The 24,315-nt window shown below is 42.9% G+C and overlaps 1 protein-coding gene across 1 annotated transcript in view; it reads right to left on the bottom strand.

Moving 5' to 3' along the window:
* LOC126297497 (PI-PLC X domain-containing protein 1-like) overlaps nucleotides 1-23,833 on the bottom strand; it is a 98,748-nt gene extending 74,915 nt beyond the window's left edge. The window contains exon 1 of the mRNA XM_049988382.1: nucleotides 23,725-23,833. Within this exon, the coding sequence (XP_049844339.1) occupies nucleotides 23,725-23,785 (61 nt within the window). The 5' untranslated portion in view covers nucleotides 23,786-23,833. The remainder of the gene's footprint in view (nucleotides 1-23,724) is intronic.
* Nucleotides 23,834-24,315: the final 482 nt, after the last annotated feature.

The following is a 24,315-nucleotide window of genomic DNA, read 5'->3' as shown; positions in this document are numbered from 1 at the left end:
TGATCGACTTTATGCCGTAACATATTTCTTCTGAAGAGTCGAAACGAAAGAAGGTGGTGATGTTGAGCGCGGGGGTCTGGAGCGTAGTCGACGTTATAACTCATTCCAAATGTGTTCTGCTCGATTCAGATCGGAAGTCTAGCCAGGCCAGTTCATTTTAGAAATGTCGTTGTCCACAAACCATTGTCTCACAGATGCTGATTATTGACAGGGTGCACTGCCATCCTCACACAAAAAAATTATCATACCCAACTGTTCCTCTACTGTATGCACTACACAGTGCTGCAAAATATTTTGATATTCTTCTGCATTTAACGTTATATTAAGTGCAGTAAGGTAACGATACCATAACCACGAAAATCTCCCCCATATAACACCACTTCATCTATGATTCACTGTACCATGATGACAGGTAACATTCTGCAGGCATTTGCCAAACCCAGCTCCCGACGTACGCTCACTGTGCTAGCTCAACTGCTGACAGCACTTTGTAACTCACGAATGATTACTTCTTCCGATTTCATACTATTTTTTTACAGTCACCCTCTGCTGAGAGTCACATAAGATCTACCTGGTCTTGGTTTAGCTATAGTTGTTCCTTCGCATTTCCACTTTACTATCAAACCACCAGCAGTCGAATTGGGTACTTGTAGAAGGGTTGAAATGTCCCTGATGGATCTGTTACTCAGGTGACATCCAGTGACTAATCCACATTTGAAGTCACTAATCACTGCAGACCGACCTACTCTGCTGTTACTGTATCTCTATTGACAACTCAGTACTCACTCGCTGGTTCACCTATCGTGAACTCTGGTGCTCAGATCATCATTACGTAGGGGTGTCCAGATACTTTTGGTCCCATGGTGTATATTAATGTCAGGGCTTTGAGAAAAAAAACTGAGATTGCCCCAGGGACCGGTGGAATTTTTGGAAATTTTATACAGAAGCTGCACCTGAATCTGCACACGAGCCACTCTTTTCATGGATTTTTTTTTTTTTTTTTTTTTTTTTTTTTTTTTTTTTTTTTTACTGTCTGCACAGCCCCCATACAACACATTTTATATTAATAGAACTGTTGTGAGCAGCTATGTAACATTGCACTTCCAAAGCACTTGACTTTGTTACAGTTGTCTGGATTATCATCATTGACGCATCCACTTTGACAACTCTTGACTATTCGTTACAAACAATTTTTCTATTTTAATCATAATATACAGTCCATCCCTTGAGCAAAGGTTTGTGCCCAGTGGCTGGATAGAAACACAGGTCACATCTGTACACAAGAAGGGAAGCAGGACTGAATCTCAAAACTGCTGTGCAGTATCACTGACAGCCATCTGTTGTACAATTTTATAACATACTCTGAGCTAAAACATTATCGAGTCCCTAGAATAAAATGAAATCCATGCCACCCAGCATGGACTCCGAAAACATCAGTCATGTGAAACCAGTTTCGTGCTTTTTTCACAACGCATCCTGAAAGCCATGTATCAAAGCAATCAGGTGGATGGAGTATTTGTTGACTTCTAAAACAAAAGAAAAAAAATGAATCAGTATCACACAATGCTTATTTACGAAAGCACAATCATATAGGGCAGGGCTTCCCAACGTGTGGTCCGCCGGCTCTTTCTAGGGGGTCCGCGGCCATCTTTCACCAAATCGTTTAAAATAATGAGTAAAATTATTGAATAAAAATGTGAAAATCAAATTCATCACTACTTTTTTTCGTGTGAAAAACAAGTGTACTTTTACTTCAGGTCGTATTCCCAAGCAGCATTTGCGGTTCCTAAGTGAGAACGCATACACAGTTTAGTGCTGGAGAATGCGGCTTCTCTGATTGACTGTTTCGCAACAATACGGGGGTCGTTTGTGAGCCGGCTCACGGCGCTAGATGCGCTGAAACCTTTTACGCATGCGCGGAGCGAGCTTAGTCGACCAATCACCCCGCTCGCTGGCACGTATGCGGCCCCAGGCATCATTAAATGTTAAACTTACTTTTTCAGTGCACTACCTCTTTCATAAGTCGATTTTTGGTCAGTATATTACTTCTAACGTGGATCGATGGCTGAAGTCTGGATTATTGAAGAAGGGTGCAGTTTCTCCATCGCCTTCACAACAAGGTAAGTTTCCAGTTGAAATGAATGAGGAAGGAGGACAACCTAAGGAGGAACAATCACAAGAAGCTCCACAGCCGGATTTATTACGGAAAACGCTGCAAGTTGCTCATTGGTTACAATATCCTGTGGAAGTGGAATAACCAAGAAGCGCAAGTACAACGAAAGCTGTTTAGAAATGGGCTTTATGGAGACAAAGGAGGGTAACGCTCAGTGTATAATTTGTGCTCGAGTCATTCCGAACAGTTCAAAGGTTCCAGTTAAATTACGCCGTCTATTTGAAAGTACTCACCCGGATTTCCAGGCTAAAGACATCGATTTTTTCAAAAGGAAGAGTGCTGAACTAGCTGCTTCTAGCATTGCATGAAAACTCATCCAAAAACAATTAATGAAAATTCATTGAAAGCTTCTTTCTTGGTTAGTTATCGAGTGGCAAAAACAGGCAAAGCTCATACCATTGTAGAAAATCTCATAAAGCCGTGTGTTTCTTGCATGCTAGACGAAAATGCAGTAAAGCTTGTATCTTCGGTGCAATTATCAAACAATACTGTCAAGAGACGCATTGTTGACGTGTCAAATGATGTGAAAGACACTCTTGTTTCTCGCATCCAACACAATTTTCTCTGCAGATCGACGAATCCACTGATGTTGCAGGATTAGCTATTTTATTGGGTTTTTTCCACAATGAATATTTTGGATGGTTTGAGAAGGACTTACTATTGTGCAGACCACTACTTGCTAACACAATAGGTGCTGAAATATTCCGTCTATTGGATGATTTTTTAAGGACTAACGAATTTTCATGGTCTAATTGGTTCAAATGGCTCTGACCACTATGGGACTTGACAGCTGTGGTCATCAGTCCCCTAGAACTTAGAACTACTTAAACTTAACTAATCTAAGGACATCACACACATCTTTGACTGAGGCAGGATTAGAACCTGCGACCGTAGCAGCCACGCGGTTCCGGACTGAGCGCCTAGAACCGCTCGGCCACCACGACCGGCTCATAGTCTAATTGCATAGATGTGTGCACAGATGGTGCAAAAGCTATGAAGGGTCCTACAGTCAGAGCAATACCGAAAATAAAAGAAAACGCCTAGAATTGTTGCAGTAGTCATTGTGCTTTCCACAGATATGCTTGAGCTATGAAACAAATGCTTGTTTCGTTTAAGAAAGTTTTAGACGAACCCATTCAAATCATTAACTACATAAAATCAAGGCTGTTGAAGTCAAGACTTTTCACAAAACTTTGTGAAGATAAGAGGAAGTCTTCATCGTTCCCTGCTTCTCCACACAGAAGTGAGGTGGCTCTCACTTGCGAATGCACTCTCTCGGTTGTACGAATTAAGATTGGAAGTCTTAGCTTTCCTTTTGGAGCATAACACCAACTTAGCAGACCTTATTAATGACGAAAATTGGCAGTGTATACTTGCCTATTTGTCAGATATTTTCTCCAAAATGAACGAAATGAATATTTCACTTCAAGGGCAAAGTGAAACAAAGGTCACTGCTATCGACAAAGTTCGAGCATTCAAGGGGAAAATCAACTTTTGGGCAAAGAGTGTCGAGGAGGGGGAGGTCGAGTATTTTCCTCTCCTCAAGGAGTTACCGAAGCTGTGTAGATGCGAAACCAGACACTCGTCTCCAGTTGTCAAGAACTGAACCCAACTTTTCAAAATAGTGTCGGCAGAAGCACCCTCAACCATCACATTAGGATTCCATTATTACTGCTACAGACTCATCTATAATAAAGAAGAAGCCATTTCTCTTCGTAGATGCTCCATGAACGTACCTGAACTATAACACTGCAGGAATTTTGTTTCTGTCTTCTATCATTTACAAAAAAATATTAATTGAATTCTGTTGGCATTGATACTTTTGTTACGAAAATTGAAATGACCTCTAAAGCTAATTTCTTTTCTTTATAATATATTCCGTCCTCTCAGTTAAAAATATGGCCTGCCTATACTTCAATTACAATTACTTGGTATTACTCTGACACTATATTGTGGCAACTGGCTGCGAGCATAAACAGATGAGGACTTGTCACGTGCCACCTTGTAAAACGTAAACCTCCTCTGCCAGAAATGTTTCCTTTGAGGAAAAAAGTTTTACGTTCTGTGGAATGCTTTGTCTTCTTATATAGAAATAAGATAGTCTGTTTGTTTGTTTTCCTATTTGTTTACAGTGAAGGCTGACTGCCATGGTATAGTGTCAAAGTAGTAGTTGAAGTTGTCAGCTGTGGCTACACTGCTGCCACGCTGCCTGCCAGTTGCCAGATACCAACTGGCAGTACGCCGCCTGCTAGCTGCCGGCTATGAACTGACAGTTGCCGTTCAGTAGATACGCAAAGACGTATAAGTAGCTAGACTTTCCGAGCTGTTTACATGGGCACGAAAATTGATTGTGGATCTCGAAAACGGCTTTATAAAAGCAGATTTCCACAATCTATTTTGAAGTGTTTACCTGACCAACCAAAAGCGGAACTGGGACAACGGCTTGCGAAATCCGGTTTTGGAAACGCATGTAAACTGGGTGAATGTATTCCCACACATTGCACAACAGATGTCACAATAGTCCTTTAAAGGCAATTCCGTGGCCTCTTTTCTTTCGTGACGTGTTTGTATCCTGAATCATGGGTGTACCTCTTTTCTTCACAGCCGCGCGGAATGGCCACGCTGTCTTGGGCGCCATGTCGTCGTGGATTGCGCGGCCGCTTCCGCCGGAGGTTCGAGTCCTTTCTCGTGCGTGCGTGTGTGTTGTGCTTAGCGGAAGTTAAACTTAGGTTAATAGTGTGTAAGAATAGGGACTGATGAACTCAGCAGTTAAGTACCATAGACTTTACATACACTTGAACATTTTTCTTCGGATTTCACGAAAAAACACACACACACACACACACACACACACACACACACACACACACACACACGAATGTTACGAAACATGTATGCTCCTCCTTACACAACAGTAGAAAAACAGTGGAAGTGAAGAGACCACAAGCGGCAGCTTGTCAACAGCGAACAGTTTGGAGAAGACGTTGATTGCTCTTGGAGGAAGGCAGCTCCAACGTGTGAAGTGTCAATTACCAAGTAATTTTAATCAGGCTGTAGTATGTTTAACAAAGGAAGTACATCCACTAGTAAGTGTCTGGCTACAGTGGGAATTCAAATTGGATCGTTAATTTCAAGTTGTTTTCATTCATCTCTAAACCAAAGACTATTGATACTTCGGGCAAAGGGGAGGGTGGTCATTGGGAACATGGCACTTGTATTAAGAAGCTTCCAGTTCCCATGGGTTTCTCTCTGAAATTTAAAGTTACTGTGCTCTTGACTGACTAGGGGTCCACCATGGATTTTCGACTGAAGAAGGGGTCCGCCAGCTGAAAAGGTTGGGAAGCCCTGATTTAGGGTATCAAATAAAATCTGTGACTGGGTTAGAAATTTCGTAATAAGGAGGACACAGCGTGTTATTTTGGTTGGAAAGTCGTCTACGAGTGTAGAAGTGACTTCAGGCGTGCCCCAGGGTAGCGTGTGGGGACCTATCCTCTTCATCTATACTGCTGTATACGGACAAGACGCCGCGCGGGATTAGCCGAGCGGTTGCCGGCACGGTAGCCCAGCGTGCTCGGTCAGAGGGTTAGCCACCTTGTGTAATAAATAACTGAGTATACGGAACAACAAAGAACCTGAACGGCTGTCATCAGACGTCCGCCACGAACAAATTCATCGACCAATATCGAGCAAAATGAGATTTAAAAAAAAATAGCCGTCCAAGACGCTGCCGTCATGGACTGTGCGGCTGGTACGGCGGAGGTTCGAGTCCTCCCTCGGGCATGGGTGTGTGTGTTTGTTAAGTAGTGTGTAAGCTTAGGGACTGATGACCTTAGCAGTTAAGTCCCATAAGATTTCACACACATTTGAACAGACAAGATTTTTAAAGTTACCAAAAAATCTCTAAAAGTTCTCGACCGACTTACTTCAAATTTTTGCATGCAACTCTAATTAACTTTCGGAAGGACATAGCCTATATGTTTTAATACATAAACGTGTAAATAATATGTAATAGGAAAGCGTTCATAGCAAAAATCTCTGAAAGTTCTTGAACGCTTTACTTCAAATTATTACACGATACGCTAATAAAATTACAGACGCACATAGGATATAATTATTTTTAAGCAACAATGTACAGGTTTCCTGCTAAAACAAATTGCGAGAACGAAAACACTGTGCTGTATTAATGTGCGGTTCCGTTTTCTTGATTCGTTCAGTCAGTTTAATTATCAGAGCGCACCCATTACGCAAACTGTTTTCCCTATATATGTTCTTTTTCCGTATATCTAATATTAAACAAAAATTGTATACACAACAATGTGCTGTTTCGTTTTCTTCCTCGCAGTCGGTCTTAATGGGTCACAGGAAAACTGTATTCATGGCTCATCACATAACATTTAGAATACTACTACAGAATCTGAATCGTCTGAATTTATCATGCTATGCAGATTAAAACTATGTGAAATGCTGCAACTGAAGCTACTATCCTCACAAATCCAGCAGCTGGAAGCGTCTCTCGGTTGCTGAGGATCCCAAGCGACTTACCATTCATTTTAAGCGACTTCAATTCCCAATCAAGGTTTCGTTTGGAATAACAAACAAAGCTCAAAGTCAGAGAAAGAGGGCGCGGGAGGGGGGGGGGGGGGGGGGATGCTGTGATGGAAACAAACAGAAACGGGGAGATGGACAGAGAGAGCGGGAGGAGGAGGAGGAGATCAAGAGGGATATCCAATTCCCATCTATATTTAGCAGTTGGGCAAAGCATTGTTGGACTCGCTATTGCTGTATATTAATAACCTGGCAGTGGAAAACTATATAGAAAGAGCCCCAAATAAATGCAAGGCAGCATGGCAAATAATAAACCAAGGTGTTCAAAAATGTGTGTGAATTCCTAAGGGACCAAATTGCTGAGGTCATCGATCCCTAGTCTTACACACAACTTAAATTAACTTATGCTAAGAACAACACACACACCAATGTCGAAGGGAGGACGCGAACCTCCGACCGGGGAAGCCGGATAAAACAAGGGGACACACCAAAATGCACACAAGCAACAAGGAAGTAACCACTTGTTTTGATATCGTGTTCAGTTCCGAGTGCTGCGGAGTCTGAAAAATAAAATTTCAAACGGCAATTGTATATAGAAGAACAACGCCAAAAATGCAACCAAAACACAGTATGTAGAACAACATCCACGAAACCCTCCACTGAAGATGCCATGCAAAGAATAATCGCGAAACGCGTATGGCAAGAAAACTTGTTCACTCAGTTGTAATTAGACGCCCCAAAAGTAAAAATTATCAGTATACCGTAACATTATACGCAACTGATGACGACAGGACCACAAAAGTTAATGTTCCGTATTTCCTGGGTAATACAAAAGCCACTAAATCTAAAGCGTCAGTCAATCGTTTATTCTGGCTGTGAGGCACAAGGTGTGGGCGACGTTTTGATGATTTGGGAAAAGGGGAGCAGGAAAGTATGGGGGGAGGGGGGGGGGGGGAACTTCAGGTCCTTACCCGAGGGTCCCATTGACCAGACTTACCTCAGACTAATAGACGCTTAAAATGGTCGAAAATGCTAGTTCCAAACTTCAAAAACCAGTATTAAGTGAGATATATGGGAATATACTAGAGCGCCTACGTATGGCGCTCATGGATACTGCGGAGGAGGAGGAGGAAGAGGAGGAGGAGGTGGTGGTGGTGGTGGTGGTGGAGGAGATTATTGTTTAACGTCCTGTCGACAGCGAGGTCATTACAGACCGAGCACAAATTCGGATAAGGGAGGTATGGAGGAGGAAATCGCAGTGCCATTTTGATGGAACCATCCAGCATTTACCTTAAGCAATTTAGGGAAATTATGGAAAACCCAGATCAGCATGACCGAACGTGAGTTTGAACCGCCATCCTACCGAATGCGAGTCCAGTGTGCTAACACTGCGCTACCCCGCTCGGTAGGACCACATAAACAGGATTAGACTAATTACAGTGCAAACTTATTCATTTAAGCTGTCATTCTTCTCACGCACCGTACAGTTGTGAATGGGGAAGAAACACTAATATGCACTACCGCATAACGAGAATTACACTGTCCCACGCACTTCACAGTAGTATGCAGATAAAGGAGTCTTTTTGGTAGTAGGTCCATATTGGTAACGTCAAGTTTCGTCGCCTGTTGTGATTGTTTCAAGAAAAGAATTGTCCACATTTTGCATTTCCGTCAAGACACAGCAAGTGCAAATGTTATGTGCGAGTTGAACATCATCCCAAAGAAGTACTTTTCTGACAGTTTCAGATGGTGTGTCTTGTACTCAAGTGGGGGAGACTGTGTACAGAGCCGGCCGGAGTGGCCGTGCGGTTCTAGGCGCTAGTCTGGAGCCGAGCGACCGCTCCGGTCGCAGGTTCGAATCCTGCCTCGGGCATAGATGTGTGTAATGTCCTTAGGTTAGTTAGGTTTAATTAGTTCTAAGTTCTAGGTGACTGATGACCTCAGAAGTTAAGTCGCATAGTGCTCAGAGCCATTTGAACTATGTACAGCACCTGAACCATTAAAACAACCATCTGAACTTTTCTCTATTTTTTTTTATTTACCCAATCTCGGACTGATGGGGCATGTTTTCGTTCCACTTGATATCTACACACATTAATACTTGTAACTATTTTCATCGCATTACTGGCGGGTTGTGATTCATTAATCCTGTACTCCAAAGATAACATGTTTTTACGTTTTTTGGAGGGTACAGTTTTACATTCCTCTACATTAAGAGCTAGTTACCGGTCTTAACGGATATATTTGCGACATCTTACTAGACAGAATTTCCTCATACATAACTGCATCATAAATAATAGTGTTTTCGAGTTTTCGTTCGTGTCGGAAAGTAACCGATTTTGTGACGTGTTATAAGTTCCTAACCAGGAGCAAATTATTTAGTCCCACCTGGTTGCTTTGGAAGTTTAGTTTTTGGTTCTCTGCATGTTAATCTAATTTACCAGACACAGCTCTTGTGTTTTCATCAGTGACTGCAGTAGAGTTCCACAGTGCGTGTCGATAGTCATAGTATGATTTACCACAGCCTTCACTACGGATAAGGATTGTGACTGCTGTGTGTGAATGTTTGATAAGTTTGTGACACTTCGCTGTCAGCTCCAGGCCGTGCTGGCTTTGGTTACACAGCTTGAGGCTGCAGTGTATGGGCATCACTGTTGTGGACTGGCAGTAGGGATCCAATAGATGTCCAGCACAACCAGTGAGTCTTCCAATTGGTCCACAACAGTGCCTAGTGCAGTTACTGCTCACTTAAAGGTTGACCCCTCACACGGGGCCAAGTGGGAGGTTGCCTTGAGGTGTGGCAGGCTGTGAAAGACTACACGGGGACCTGAACGTAAGGTCTTCCTTGTTAGTCTGACAATCACGTTCCAGGTGCTATCTGTGGCTCTCAGTGCATCTCAGCCAGATGCAGTCGCTAGTCCAGTTTCAAAGGAAACCTCTCAGTCTGCAAGGTCTGGGCAGTCACAGAGGGTGATATTATTGGTAATTGGGAGCACCAATGTTAGTAGCATTATTGGGTTCCTTAGGGACATGGCTACCAAGGAGCAGAAGAAAGTCAGTGTGCACTTCGAGTGCATACCGAGTGGAGTCATTCCAGATGTGGAAGAGGTCCTTCTATATGCCATGAGGAGCAAGCATATGGTGCAGCCAACTGCAGGTGGTAGTTGACGTCGGTACCAATTATATGTGTGGCTTTGGATCGGAAGACATTCTGGTTTCGGGCGGCTATCAGAGGTGGTGAAAGCTGCCAGACTTGCTTGCAAGATGACAGTAGTGCTCATCATTTGCAGCATAGTCGACAGGACCTACTGCAGACCTCTGCAACAGAGCCCAGTGGAGGGTCTGAATCGGAGGCTCAGAGGTTCTGTGATGTGTAGGCTGTAGATTCCTCGACTTGCGTCATAGGGTAGTGGGGGTTCGGGTTCCGCTAAATAGGGCCATTACACACACGGGTAGCAAAGGCTGTGTCGATTGGACTGTTTTTTAGGTTAGAGGGTCTCAGGGAAACACAAAGAGGGCTTCAGTGTCAAAGGGTGCAAGCTGAGCATAGGAATAACGTAGATCGAGGAACCATTGGTGTAACAGTTGTAAATTGTCGTAGCTGTGTTGGGAAAGTATCAGAGCTCCAAGCGCTAATAGATAGCTCTGATGCTCAATTCTTTATAAGCACTGAAAGTTTGTGAAAGCTGGAGATAGGTTCAGCCGAAATTTTTACGAAGGACGTAATGGTGTTCGGAAAGGATAGGATAAATATGGTTGGCAGTGGCATGTTTGTTGCTATTGGAAATAGTTTGTCTTGTAGCGAAATTGACATAGATAGTTCCTGTGAATTAATATGGGTAGAGGCCATTCTTGGAAACAGGAATAAAATAATAACTGGAGCCTTTTACTGACCCCCCAACGTAGATCACATAATTGCTCAAAGGTTCAAAGAAAACTTGAGATTAGTTTCAAACAAGTACACTACTCATACAGTTATAGGTAGTGGTGACTTCAATTTACCCTCGATATGTTGGCTAAAATGTACGTTTAAATCCGGAAGTATGCATAAAGCATCATCCAAAGTTCTGCTAATGCATTCTCTGAAAATTATTTCGAGCAATTAGTTTATGAGCCCACTAGAAAGTAAATGATTGTGGAAACACGCTTTACCTCTTAGCAGCAAATAATCCTGAACTAATAACGAGCATCAAAACAGGTTCAAGGATTAGTGAACATACGTTGTCGAAGCGAGAGTGAATGTCGTTAACTCTCAGATCCACGAAAAACAAACGAAAAATATATCTATTCAAAAAAAGCAGATAAAAATTCACTTGATGCTTTCCTGAGAGACTATTTCCACTCCTTCCAAATTAACAATGTAAGTTTAGACCAGATGTGGCTTGATTCAAAGAAATAGTATCAATAGCAGTTGAAAAAATTGGTTCAAAACCAGTTGAAAAAAATGGTTCAAATGGCTCTGAGCACTATGGGACTTAACATCTGAGGTCATCAGTCCCCTAGAACTTAGAACTACTTAAACCTAACCAACCCAAGGACATCACACACATCCATGCCCGGAGCAGGATTCGAACCTGCGACCGTAGCAGTCACGCGGTTCCAGACTGAAGCGCCTAGAACCGCACGGCCACACCGACCGGCGATAGCAGTTGAGAGATTTATACAAAATAAATTAACATACGACGGAGCTGATGCTCCTTGGTACACAAAACGTGTCAGAATACTATTCCAGAAACAAAGAAAAAAGCATGCCAAATTTAAACGAACGCAAAATCCCCAAGATTGTGGATCTTTCACAGAAGCTCGAAATTTACCGTGGACTTCAATGCGAGAAGGTTATAATAGTTTCCAAAACAAAACTTTGTCTCGAAACCTGGCAGGAAATTCGAAGAGATTCTGGTAATAAGTAAAGTATGCTAGTGGCAAGACAATCAATGCCTTCTTTGCGTGAAAGCAATGGAAATGCTATCGCTGACAGTGCTGCTAAAGCAGAGTTACTACAGGAGTAATACATTAAATTACCGGTCCATATCATTGACGTCGATATGCAGCGTGATTTTGGAACATATATTGTGTTCGAACATTATGAATTACCTCAAAGAGAACACTCTATTGACGCATAGTCAACAGTGATTTAGAAAACGTCATTCTTGTAAAACACACTCTTTACTCACACGAAGTGTTGCGTGCTATCGACAAAGAATTTCAAATTGATTCCGTATTTCTAGACTTCCGAAAGGCCTTTGACACTGTATCTCACAAGCAGCTTGTAATCAAATTGCGTGCTTATGAAATATCATCTCACGTATGCGAATGGATTCATGATTTCCTGTCAGAGAGGTCGCAGTTTGCAGCAATTGACAAAGTCACCCAGCAAGACAGAAGTGATTTCTGGCATTCCCCAAGGCAGTGTTGTAGGCCCTCTGATGTACCTTATCTGTATAAACGATTTAGGAGACAATCTGAGCTGCAAATGGTTCAAATGGCTCTGAGCACTATGGGACTTAACATCTTACGTCATCCGTCCCCTAGAACTTAGAACTACTTAAACCTAACTAACCTAAGGACATTACACAACACCCAGCCATCACGAGGCACAGAAAATCCCTGACCCCGTCGGGAATCGAACCCGGGAACCCGGGCGTGGGAAGCGAGAACGCTACCGCACGACCACGAGATGCGGGCTCTGAGCTGCAGTCTTAGGTTGTAAGGAGATGATGCTGTCGTTCATCGTCTAGTAAAGCCATCAGAAGATCATAAGAAATCACAAAACGATTTATAAAAGATATCTGCATGGTGCGAATATTGGCAGTTGACCCTAAATAATGAAAAGTGTGAGGCCATCAACATGATTGCTAAAAGGAATCCATTAAACTTTGGTTACATGATACTTCAATTGGAAAGAACATATCGAAAATGTTGTGGGGAGGGCGAACCAAAGGAGGCGTTTTATTGGCAGAACACTTCAGAAGATGCAACTGATCTACTACAGAACCGCCTACACTACACCTGTCCGTCCTCTGTAGGTGTACTGCTGCGCGGTGTGGAATCCTTACCAGATAACCAGATATGGTCAATGGAGTACATCGAGAAAGTTTAAAGAGGGGAAGCACGATTTGTATTAGCGAGGAATAGCGAAGAGTGTGTCAAGGAAATGATACAGTATTTGAGGTGGACGTCATTAAAACAAATGGGTTTTTCGTTGCAGCGGGGTCTTCTCACAAAATTTCAATTACCGACTCTCTCCTCGGAAGGAGAAAATATTTTGTTGACGCCGATCTACATAGGGAGAAACGATCAACATAATAAAATAAAGAAGTCTGAGCTAGCACGGAAAGATAAAGGCGTACGTTTTTTCCGCTCGCTATTTGAGAGTGGAGTAATAGAGAATTATTATGCAGATAGTTCTATGAACCCTCTGCCAGGCGAGGAGGGCAGGTGCAAGCTTTATATACAGGATTTATCATATTAGTAGCGAAAGTAGAATCGGATGAAAGTATACGATAATAGAGGTAAAAAAGTTCCAGTAAACTTGAGTTCGCAAACGGGCCGATGTCCAAGAGAGTGTGATGGGGGGCATTAAATAATATACGTCGATATGGAACAGAACCAAAGTGTAGAAAAGTCTAGGATTAAATATTCAACTAGGCTTCCTTCATAAATCGCATTGACGATACTTATGTGTGAAAACCTCTGATTGAGTTTCGCATTATCGATGTTTTCGTAACCCACGCTGATTTTCATGGATGTTATTTTGTGCTAAGTTGATCGTAATGCTTGAATTCAGAAAATGTCCCAGTACTTTGCTACAAATAGACATAAGTGATATAGAACGGTAGTTCTCTAGACCAATTTGATTTCCTTTCACGTGGATGGGGAAAGACCTGAATTCTTCTCCAGTCAGGAGGCATCTTTTTGAGCAAGGGATCTGTGGGAAATTATAACCATGAATGGAAACAATTTACTAGCAAATTCTGTGCATATATTGTCACTGTCTTAAAAAATGGTTCAAATGGCTTTGAGCACTATGGGGCTTAACATCTGAAGTCATCGGTCCCCTAGACTTAGAACTACTTAAACCCATCTAACCTAAAGCTGGGTTCACACAGGCAACAAAAGTATCGCCACTGCTAATGCCGAACTGCAGTTGCTTTGTAACGCATGTGTGAACTCCTAGTTTTCGGTGGCGCCATTTAAGAAGCGCAACTTTGTCACGCCACAAAAAGTTGATCTTGGTTCTACTTTGTTGCGCCATTTTGCCGTCTCCGCAATCGAATAACGTCAGTCGATTGCAACCTCGCGGCTGGATTCAAACCTTTCTAGTGCGTATTCGTTCGCAGATAGTGCTTTTGTTTGTGCGTTTGCTATTAATATGTCGAAAAAGTGGTCAACAGCGACAATTATGAAGATTCTTGGCGGTGTATCAAGAACGAGAATGGCTTTGCAACCACAAAAGCGAATCACACAAAGACAGAAATTTGAGAAGTGCTGCATTAATTGAAATAGTAAACAGTATGCGTGAATATGTACCTGGAATTTATGTAGCTACAACAAAATAAAAAATTCGAAATGCTTACATGAATGAACATAAAAAAGTACTGAAATCACTTAACAGTGGTGCGTCTACAGACGGTATTTATAAACCCAGCCTCGCTAGGTTTGCAGCTGCAGATCGGTGCTTAAAACATGTAGTCGAGACAAGAGAGACGAGAAACATTTTGGTAATTAGTATTTTACATATATTATGTTTCCTAAACATCTTATTTAGTAATATGTGCAGCCATTTAATCAGCTGAGACAGGTGATGCCATTTTGCAAACTGCGCAATTACGAAGAATTGTGAACGGTAGCTCACAGCGCCACTCCAGAATGACTTGACTAGTGACGATACTTTCGTTGCCTGTGCGAACCCGGCTTAAGGACATCACACCCATCCATGCCCGCGGCAGGATTCGAACCTGCAACGGTAGCAGTCACGCGGTTCCGGAATGAAGCACCTAGAGCCTCTCGGCCACCACGGCCGGCTGTCACTATCTCCCTTAGACTCTGGGACCTTATTGACATTCAGCCATTTAAACTGCATTTGAACATTAGTGTACCCTAGCAACTATTGTCTCGTTCGCCTTACCGACGGTACAGTTTTTTTAATGATGGTAACATTCCTTTGTAAAATGACCTTTGAAGACAGAATTCATAATTTCGGCTTTTGTTTTGCCATATTGTATTTCGTTTCCCGTCTCGTTCATATTTCTATAGATGATGCTTTTGTAAGCTACATGCAGTCCTAAACATAATATGACGAAACTTTGTTGGAATTTGGGAAAGGTCCTGTGTTACGTTAATTATTTATTATATGCTCCCCACATTACGTTACTAGTAACCAAGCGCGTTTCAGTGAACATCTGCCCAAGGGAGCCCATAACTCCCCCTCCCCCCCCCCCCCCCCCTCCGCCACCCCACCACCCAAACCAGCTTTCAGACAAGTTGTAATTTATTGTTTTATTGATTCAGGACCAGGCAGTATTGTGAGAAGATGAGATATGACAACATCAATCAATGTGATGATTATAAAATGTATATCTATTACAAATATACAGGACTTTACATACAAAAAGAGCTCCAAGCACGTTATTACTTGTACGCAATTACACTTAGTCTTTTTAATTCAAACTGTGAGTAAACCTCAAGAAAGATATACGGAGGGGACACTCTTAATAAGAACACGAGAAAGCATAGGATGTTTACCATTTATACCGAATCGTGTGACCATAGTTTACATCTTCATTTCTTTCTGCACGAAGGACTCAAATGTAATGCAGTAAAGTAATTCTCTTTCAAGAAAATGATTTAAAAGTTGGTATTATGCAGGTTTTTAATAGGTTCGGAATGGAACCCTTTATGGCCGCTTACAGGCCGCCATTCATCTTCCAAAACATTAAAAATACTCCTCCCCACCTCAACTACAAGGTCTACGCAAAATATCTGGACACTTAACTACATCTACATCGATACTCCGCAACCCACCCTACGGTGCGTGGCACTCTGTACCACTACTTGCCATTTCATTTTGTTCTACTAGTAAACAGAACCAGGGAAAAACGACTGTCAATATGCCTCTGTATAGCCCTAATTTCTCGAATGTTATCTTCGTGGTCCTTACGCGCAAATTATGTAGGCGACAGTAGAATTTTTCGTCAGTCAACTTAAAAACTCCAGTTCTCTAAATTTTCTCACTAGTGTTTCTCGAAAAGAACGTTGCCTTCCTTCCATGGATTCCCGTTTGAGTTCCCGATGCATCTCTGTAACACTTACGTTTTGTTGGAACGTACCAATAACAAATCTAAGAGCCCGCCTCTGAATTGCTTCGATGTCTTCCTTCAATCCGACCAAGTATAGATCCGAAATACTCGAGAAGTACTCAAGAATGGGTAGCACCAGCGTCCTATATGCGATCTCCTCTGCAAGTGAACCACTCTTTCGTAAAATTCTCCCAATAAACCAAAGTCGACCACAGTTCTCATATGCACATTCCACTTTAAAAAATGGCTCTGAGCACTCTGGGACTGAGCATCTGTCCCCTAGAACTTAGAACTACTTAAACCTAACTAACCTAAGGACATCACACACATCCATGCCCGAGGCAGGATTCGAACCTGCAACCGTAGCGGTCTCGCGGTTCCAGACTGAAGTGCCTAGAACCGCTCGGTCACACCGGTCGGCGTTCCACTTCATCTCGATTTGCTTTGCAATTTTACGCCCAGATATTTAAACGACCTGACTGTGTCAAGCAGGACACTAGCACTACTGTATCCGAACATTACAGGTTTGCTCTTCCTACTCATCCGCATTAAATTACATTTTTTCCACATGTAGGGCTAGATACCATTCATCACATTGGAAATTTTGTCTAAGTCTTCTTGTCTCTTCCTACAGTCACTCAACTTCGGCACTTTACCGTGCACCACAACATCATCAGCAAACAACTGCAGGTTGCTGCCCACCCTGTCCGAAAAATCATTTATGTACATAGAGAACAAAAGCGGTCCTATCACACTTTTCTGGGCCACTCTCGACTATTCCCTTGTCTCTGATGAACACTCGCCTTCTAGGACAACATACTGGGATTTATTATTCAGGAAGTCTTAGAGCCACTCTCATACCTGTGAACTTATTCCACACAGTCTACAGTGGGTCACCGTGTCAAATTCCGGAAATCTAGAAATATGCCATCTGCCTGTTGCCCTTCATACATTACTCGCAGTATATCGTGTGAGAAAAGGGCAAACTGACTTTTACAAGAGCGAAGCTTTATAAAACCATGTTGATTCGTGGACATAAGCTTCTCAGTCTCAAGAGAATGTGTTATATTCCAACTGAGAATTTGTTCAAGCATTCTGCAACAAGCCGAACTTACGGATATTGGTCCGTAATTTTACGAGTCCATTGTTTTACCCGTCTTATACACTGGAGTCACCTGCGCTTTTTTCAAATACACTCCTGGAAATTGAAATAAGAACACCGTGAATTCATTGTCCCAGGAAGGGGAAACTTTATTGACACATTCCTGGGGTCAGATACATCACATGATCACACTGACAGAACCACAGGCACATAGACACAGGCAACAGAGCATTCACAATGTCGGCACTAGTACAGTGTATATCCACCTTTCGCAGCAATGCAGGCTGCTATTCTCCCATGGAGACGATCGTAGAGATGCTGGATGTAGTCCTGTGGAACGGCTTGCCATGCCATTTCCACCTGGCGCCTCAGTTGGACCAGCGTTCGTGCTGGACGTGCAGACCGCGTGAGACGACGCTTCATCCAGTCCCAAACATGCTCAATGGGGGACAGATCCGGAGATCTTGCTGGCCAGGGTAGTTGACTTACACCTTCTAGAGCACGTTGGGTGGCACGGGATACATGCGGACGTGCATTGTCCTGTTGGAACAGCAAGTTCCCTTGCCGGTCTAGGAATGGTAGAACGATGGGTTCGATGACGGTTTGGATGTAACGTGCACTATTCAGTGTCCCCTCGACGATCACCAGAGGTGTACGGCCAGTGTAGGAGATCGCTCCCCACACCATGATGCCGGGTGTTGGCCCTGTGTGCCTCGGTCGTATGCAGTCCTGATTGTGGCGCTCGCCTGCACGGCGCCAAACACGCATACGACCATCATTGGCACCAAGGCAGAAGCGACTCTCATCGCTGAAGACGACACGTCTCCATTCGTCCCTCCATTCACGCCTGTCGTGACACCACTGGAGGCGGGCTGCACGATGTTGGGGCGTGAGCGGAAGACGGCCTAACGGTGTGCGGGACCGTAGCCCAGCTTCATGGAGACAGTTGCGAATGGTCCTCGCCGATACCCCAGGAGCAACAGTGTCCCTAATTTGCTGGGAAGTGGCGGTGCGGTCACCTACGGCACTGCGTAGGATCCTATGGTCTTGGCGTGCATCCGTGCGTCGCTGCGGTCCGGTCCCAGGTCGACGGGCACGTGCACCTTCCGCCGACCACTGGCGACAACATCGATGTACTGTGGAGACCTCACGCCCCACGTGTTGAGCAATTCGGGGGTACGTCTACCCGGCCTCCCGCATGCCCACTATACGCCCTCGCTCAAAGTCCGTCAACTGCACATACGGTTCACGCCCACGCTGTCGCGGCATGCTACCAGTGTTAAAGACTGCGATGGAGCTCCGTATGCCACGGCAAACTTGGCTGACACTGACGGCGGCGGTGCACAAATGCTGCGCAGCTAGCGCCATTCGAAGGCCAACACCGCGGTTCCTGGTGTGTCCGCTGTGCCGTGCGTGTGATCATTGCTTGTGCAGCCCTCTCGCAGTGTCCGGAGCAAGTATGGTGGGTCTGACACACCGCTGTCAATGTGTTCTTTTTTCCATTTCCAGGAGTGTAGCTTGGGACTTTGTGCTGGGCGAGAGATTCACGATAAATGCGGGCCAGGTAAGGGGTAAGTGCCTTAAAGTATTCTTTGTAAAATCGAACTGGGATTCCATCCAGCCCTAGTCATCTATTTGTTTTCCAATTTTTCAGTTGTTTCTCTAAGCTAGGGACGCTTATTTCTGTGTCGTCCATACGAGAGTCTGTTCGATAGTCAAATGACGGTATATTTGTACGATTCTCCAGAGTGAACTATTTCCGGAAAGTGAAATTTAAAACTTTGACTTTTGTTTTGCTATCTTCATCTGCCACACCAGACTGGTGAACAAGGGAATGAATGGCGATTTTACATAAGACCAGAGTTTTCTCGGTTCTGTCAGATCTTTTGCTAAGATGTGACGGTGATAGTTATATGCTTCGCGCATAGATCTTTTCACAGACGCCCGAATCCCTAATAACCTTCGCTTGTCGTCATTTGTGAGCTCTCCTGTGAACCGAAACTGCAACAGCCTCTGCCGAATTTCGTTATTAAATCATGGCCCGTCTTTTCCATCCTTTATCCATTTACTAAGCACATAACTCTCGATGCCACGACTTACAATCTACTTAAACTTTGCTCATAATAGGGTATTTGATTGTTTTCTGGAAACTGTCTTAATGATTGATTATGCCATTTTATGCTCCTGACATGCTGTTTTTCCTCTTGAATTTCAGCTAGCTCACTACTACTACTACTACAGTCATAATGCTAATTCACAGTGGTGACTTGCTTTAGAATTCACGTGTCTAGTACCATACTGTACAAATACGTCTATAATAACTCCTGAAAAGTTTGAGTGCTCCAAAGATGAGGAGATGCATAAAATGTGGTTGCACTGAACCGGTAAAGTGCCACCACGTTGACGCACAAGTTCACTAACAAGTTAATTACAAATATATTGCACTGTGTAGTTAATATAAATTTGCCTCCGAGGTATGCTTTCCCTCTATTACAATGAAGGATAGTGTCATTCAACGAAATTAAATTTTTATTGAACATCGTCGTTTCACTCAACTTTATCTGCATTATTCGGTAGCTCAGTAATTAGCGTGGTACGTCGAATTTTGTAAGATGATGCCCGCAGAAAAATATTTTAACTTATATGTAAAACAACTCGATAGTATTCTCATATGAAAACCACATCAAAATTGCCTATCGTCATCTCACCTATCAGAAACAGAATATTATTGTGCTTTTCTTGCTGTTTACATGTGCTGACATTATTTGCAATCACTGTTCGCACACGTCACGTTCAGAAATATATTTTCTAGTTAATGTGACCAAAACATTTTTACTTTATTACAAACAAGTTACTTTATCTCTGTACTGTCGAGCTACGATGCTATTTGTTTAAACTTCTGAAGTTCATCACGTTACATAAAGATGACCTAAGTCTGTTTCAGAGACTGGCGTTAGTTTACACTCACGTACATCACAAACCTCACGGTTGTATTACCCTCATGTTGTACATGATTTTTTTCTACTCCGCATAGAGAACACCATCGTCATACACCTCGTTGTACTGTGGGCGTATAGTGATATCTTCACTACTAGCAATGCTTTCTAAAAGAGTGGAATGTTTGTTTGCAAAGTAAATGCAATTATGCTCTGTTATCCATTCATCAGATTAAGATTAATGTGACGCTATATATAGTACATCCCACCATCGATGCAACTGATTTCTGCTAACTCTACTTTCATATTTCGTGCAAAACTTTTGAAAGTGAATAACCTTTCATGGATTCGAAAATACACTGCAGATAAAAAAGACTCTTATACATTTTTTTCATCCATCTCCTCATGCTGTGACCTAACAAACTCATTCTACTTCTGAGAATTGTTGCATATGTTTTGGTCTATCCACGTCCTGATCTCTTCCCAGACCGCCTGTCTGAAAGCTGAATGCGAGCTACAAAACGCGTTTTCCTAACTACATAACTTCGGAGTCAGCTGCGCTATCCGTTGTGCTGCTGAGCGCCTCGTCAAAGAACTGCTACTACGAGGTGCATTCAAGTTCTAAGGCCTCCGATTTTTTTTCTAATTAACTACTCATCCGAAATCTATGAATCTGGCGTTACTTCTCGTCGTAATCACCCTGCAGACGTACACATTTTTCACAACGCTGACGCCATGATTCCATAGCAGCGGAGAAGGCTTCTTTAGGAGTTTCTTTTGACCACTGGAAAATAGCTGAGGCAATAGCAGCATGGCTGGTGTATGTGCGGCCACGGAGAGTGTCTTTCATTGTTGGAAAAAGCCAAAAGTCGCTAGGAGCCAGGTCAGGTGAGTAGGGAGCATGAGGAATCACTTCAAAGTTGTTATCACGAAGAAACTGTTGCGTAACGTTAGCTCGATGTGCGGGTGCATTGTCTTGGTGAAACAGCACACGCACAGCCCTTCCCGGACGTTTTTGTTGCAGTGCAGGAAGGAATTTGTTCTTCAAAACATTTTTGTAGGATGCACCTGTTACCGTAGTGCCCTTTGGAACGCAATGGGTAAGGATTACGCCCTCGCTGTCTCAGAACATGGACACCATCATTTTTTCAGCACTGGCGGTTACCCGAATTTTTTTTTGGTGGCGGTGAATCTGTGTGCTTCCATTGAGCTGACTGGCGCTTTGTTTCTGGATTGAAAAATGGCACCCACGTCTCATCCATTGTCACAACCGACGAAAAGAATGTCCCATTCATGCTGTCGCTGCGCGTCAACATTGCTTGGCAACATGCCACACGAGCAGCCATGTGGTCGTCCGTCAGCATTCGTGGCACCCACCTGGATGACATTCTCGCATTTTGAGGTCGTCGTGCAGGATTGTGTGCACAGAACCCACAGAAATGCCAACTCTGGAGGCGATCTGTTCAACAGTCATTCCGCGATCCCCAAAAACAATTCTCTCCACTTTCTCGATCATGTCATCAGACCGGCTTGTGTGAGCCCGAGGTTGTTTCGGTTTGTTGTCACACGATGTTCTGCCTTCATTAAACTGTCGCACCCACGAACGCACTTTCGACACATCTATAACTCCATCACCACATGTCTCCTTCAACAGTCAATGAATTTCAATTGGTTTCACACCACGCAAATTCAGAAAACGAATGATTGCACGTTGTTCAATTAAGGAAAACGTCGCCATTTTAAGTATTTAAAACAGTTCTCATTCTCGCCGCTGGCGGTAAAATTCCATCTGCCGTATGGTGCTGCCATCTATGGGACGTATTGACAATGAACGCGGCCTCATTTTAAAACAATGCACATGTTTCTATCTCTTTCCAGTCCGGAGAAAAAAAATCTGAGGCCTTAGAACTTGAATGCACCTCGTATTACTGCTGCTGCTGCTGCTGCTGCTGCAGAAATATCGCAGCTGAATGTCTTCTATGTAGGGAAACAGCACTAAGATTTGCCAAGAATAGTTTTATTGTGCTTTGGTTTGTAGCCCATCACTGATAGTCGACAATCTAGTTATAATATACTGACGCATTGCAAAAGTTCTACAATTCCCTAGTTTTGAGCGAGTTTAATGATGTTGCATGGAGCAGGGAAAAGAATGTCCTTAGTTGCACATATCGCCGCTCTAAATGGGTGGAGCACAATCGAATCAACTATCACAATGTTTCCACTATCAGCGTTCACCAAATTGCTTTCTACTGTTAGATAAAAATTGTCACTGCGTTTTCCATCACTATATAACTAAACGGTTTGCAGAAAAAGTACGTAAAAACCTCATAAATTCGGCTAGTACTCCTATAACATATGTATAGCTTCATCTTACTCCAAGTCTGTGACATCACACAGAGAATCAGACAGTAAAAGAGCGTTTTCGATCACGTGCCAGATCTTGATATTTAATGATTTTCGTAAGATTTAAATACATAAAAATAACAGCTACTTTGTCGAATATTGGCCGTAAATGTTATTTGAATGTTGTAATCAACTCATTGATGCCAATTCACACACTGTGTGAGATGCTAATAACTGCTTATCTGCTCTATCTAGCAAAACCGCTCCACTACCCTTCTTGACTGACTTATTAACTTTCGTAATCATAGTTGCTATAATGACATCATGATCGATAATCCCCATATCTATATTGGCATTGTCGAGAAGGTGCGACCTATTTGTAGTTACTAGGTCTAAGATATGCCCATTGCGTATGGGATGCTGAAAATGTATTTCGCATGTCTATCTGTACTCCCCGCAATAAATCCATAGATATCCCAGTCTATACTCGGCAGGTTTAACTCGCCTCCAACTATTATTGCATGATCTGGGTATTTACGCACTATTGACTGTAGACTTTCTTTGAATGGCTCTAGAACTGTCACAGCGGAATTTGGTGGCCGGTAAAGACAGCCAAAAATTAACTTAGTTTCACCTACGCCTGTTATACGCGACCACATGATTTCAGTCTCACTCAGCTTCGACCTCAATAATATTTTTGTCAACTGGAATGGACACTCCCACTCCTATGGCCTCTAATCTGTCTTTCCGATATACGATCCACGACTCCAAGTAGAAATATTTTAATTATTGTTTCCTCGGCAGATTTAACACGAGACTTTGCTCTCAGCAATCACAAGAAAGATTGAAAGATTAGGGTTTGTGTTCTGTCGACGTCGAAATCATTAGAGACGAAGCACAAACTCGTATTGGACATGGTACAGACGGTCTGTACAAACTGTCAAACCAGATAAAAATCAAATCTCTGAAAATGGCTTTGGTCATTTCAACAGAACGTTTCTGTCATCCACATTCATCGTTTTCGGAAAACTGCGAGAAGCCTAAATCTAGATGGGATAAATGTGATCAAATGATCCACAAAACGAATAAAAGACGGGAACAAAAAACCATATTACGTATCGTTAAAATAGCCACTTAATTCCAAAAATTTCACACACTGTTGGTCCCATTCAAACACAATTCTTTGTACAATTACATTTTTCTTATTTTTGGTCTCATTCATTGAAGAAAATAAGAAACTGAGTTTATGAATATTTAAAAACATTACAGCAGACATAGAATAATGTGTAAGAAGAACAGGCGCGGGAAACGCCTGCCGAAACTTACTGTGTGCTAGATCGGCGCAGAAGAGCAGCAGGACGAACATGTTGACACGAGGAGGTCGCATCGACGAGTGAAGACATGGGATGTGTGCTAGTTTCGCGGCACCGGCTCCCCTGTCAATTGAATAATCACGCAAATTGCACGCCCTGCCAGTCACCATTGACCTAATGCCGCAATCTGGCGTCCTCACTCCCCCGTACGCCACTCGTGGTAGCCCCAGCAGTGTATAAACTTCTCTCTGACCTACGTGTAGATTGATATGACCCACGAAAACGCCATACACGTTTACTCTCAGATAGTTACAGTAGCTCTCCTTAGCAAACATTTAACCCACCATCCAGAAAATGTTATCCAGGACAGTGCCTCTACACACTCGACAAACAGTGGAATGGCTCTAGCCTCTCCAAAAATATTAAGATTTTTTTTAAATTTATTTATTTAGTCATCCGTGAACATTTTAAAATGTATGGACGTTGTCAGTTGCGTACATTCATATATTTATACAGTTTGTTGTTACATGCAGTTAAACATTGTGACATGTAAGTTATTTACAATCATTTTTGCTCCTTATCAAAATATTGTGGAACAAAAGCT

This window comes from Schistocerca gregaria, chromosome X, assembly GCF_023897955.1.
Source record: "Schistocerca gregaria isolate iqSchGreg1 chromosome X, iqSchGreg1.2, whole genome shotgun sequence".
In the NCBI taxonomy this organism is placed as follows: Eukaryota; Metazoa; Arthropoda; class Insecta; order Orthoptera; family Acrididae; genus Schistocerca; species Schistocerca gregaria.
Note: the sequence above shows the minus strand (reverse complement) of the source record. Positions and strands in the feature narration are given on the sequence as shown.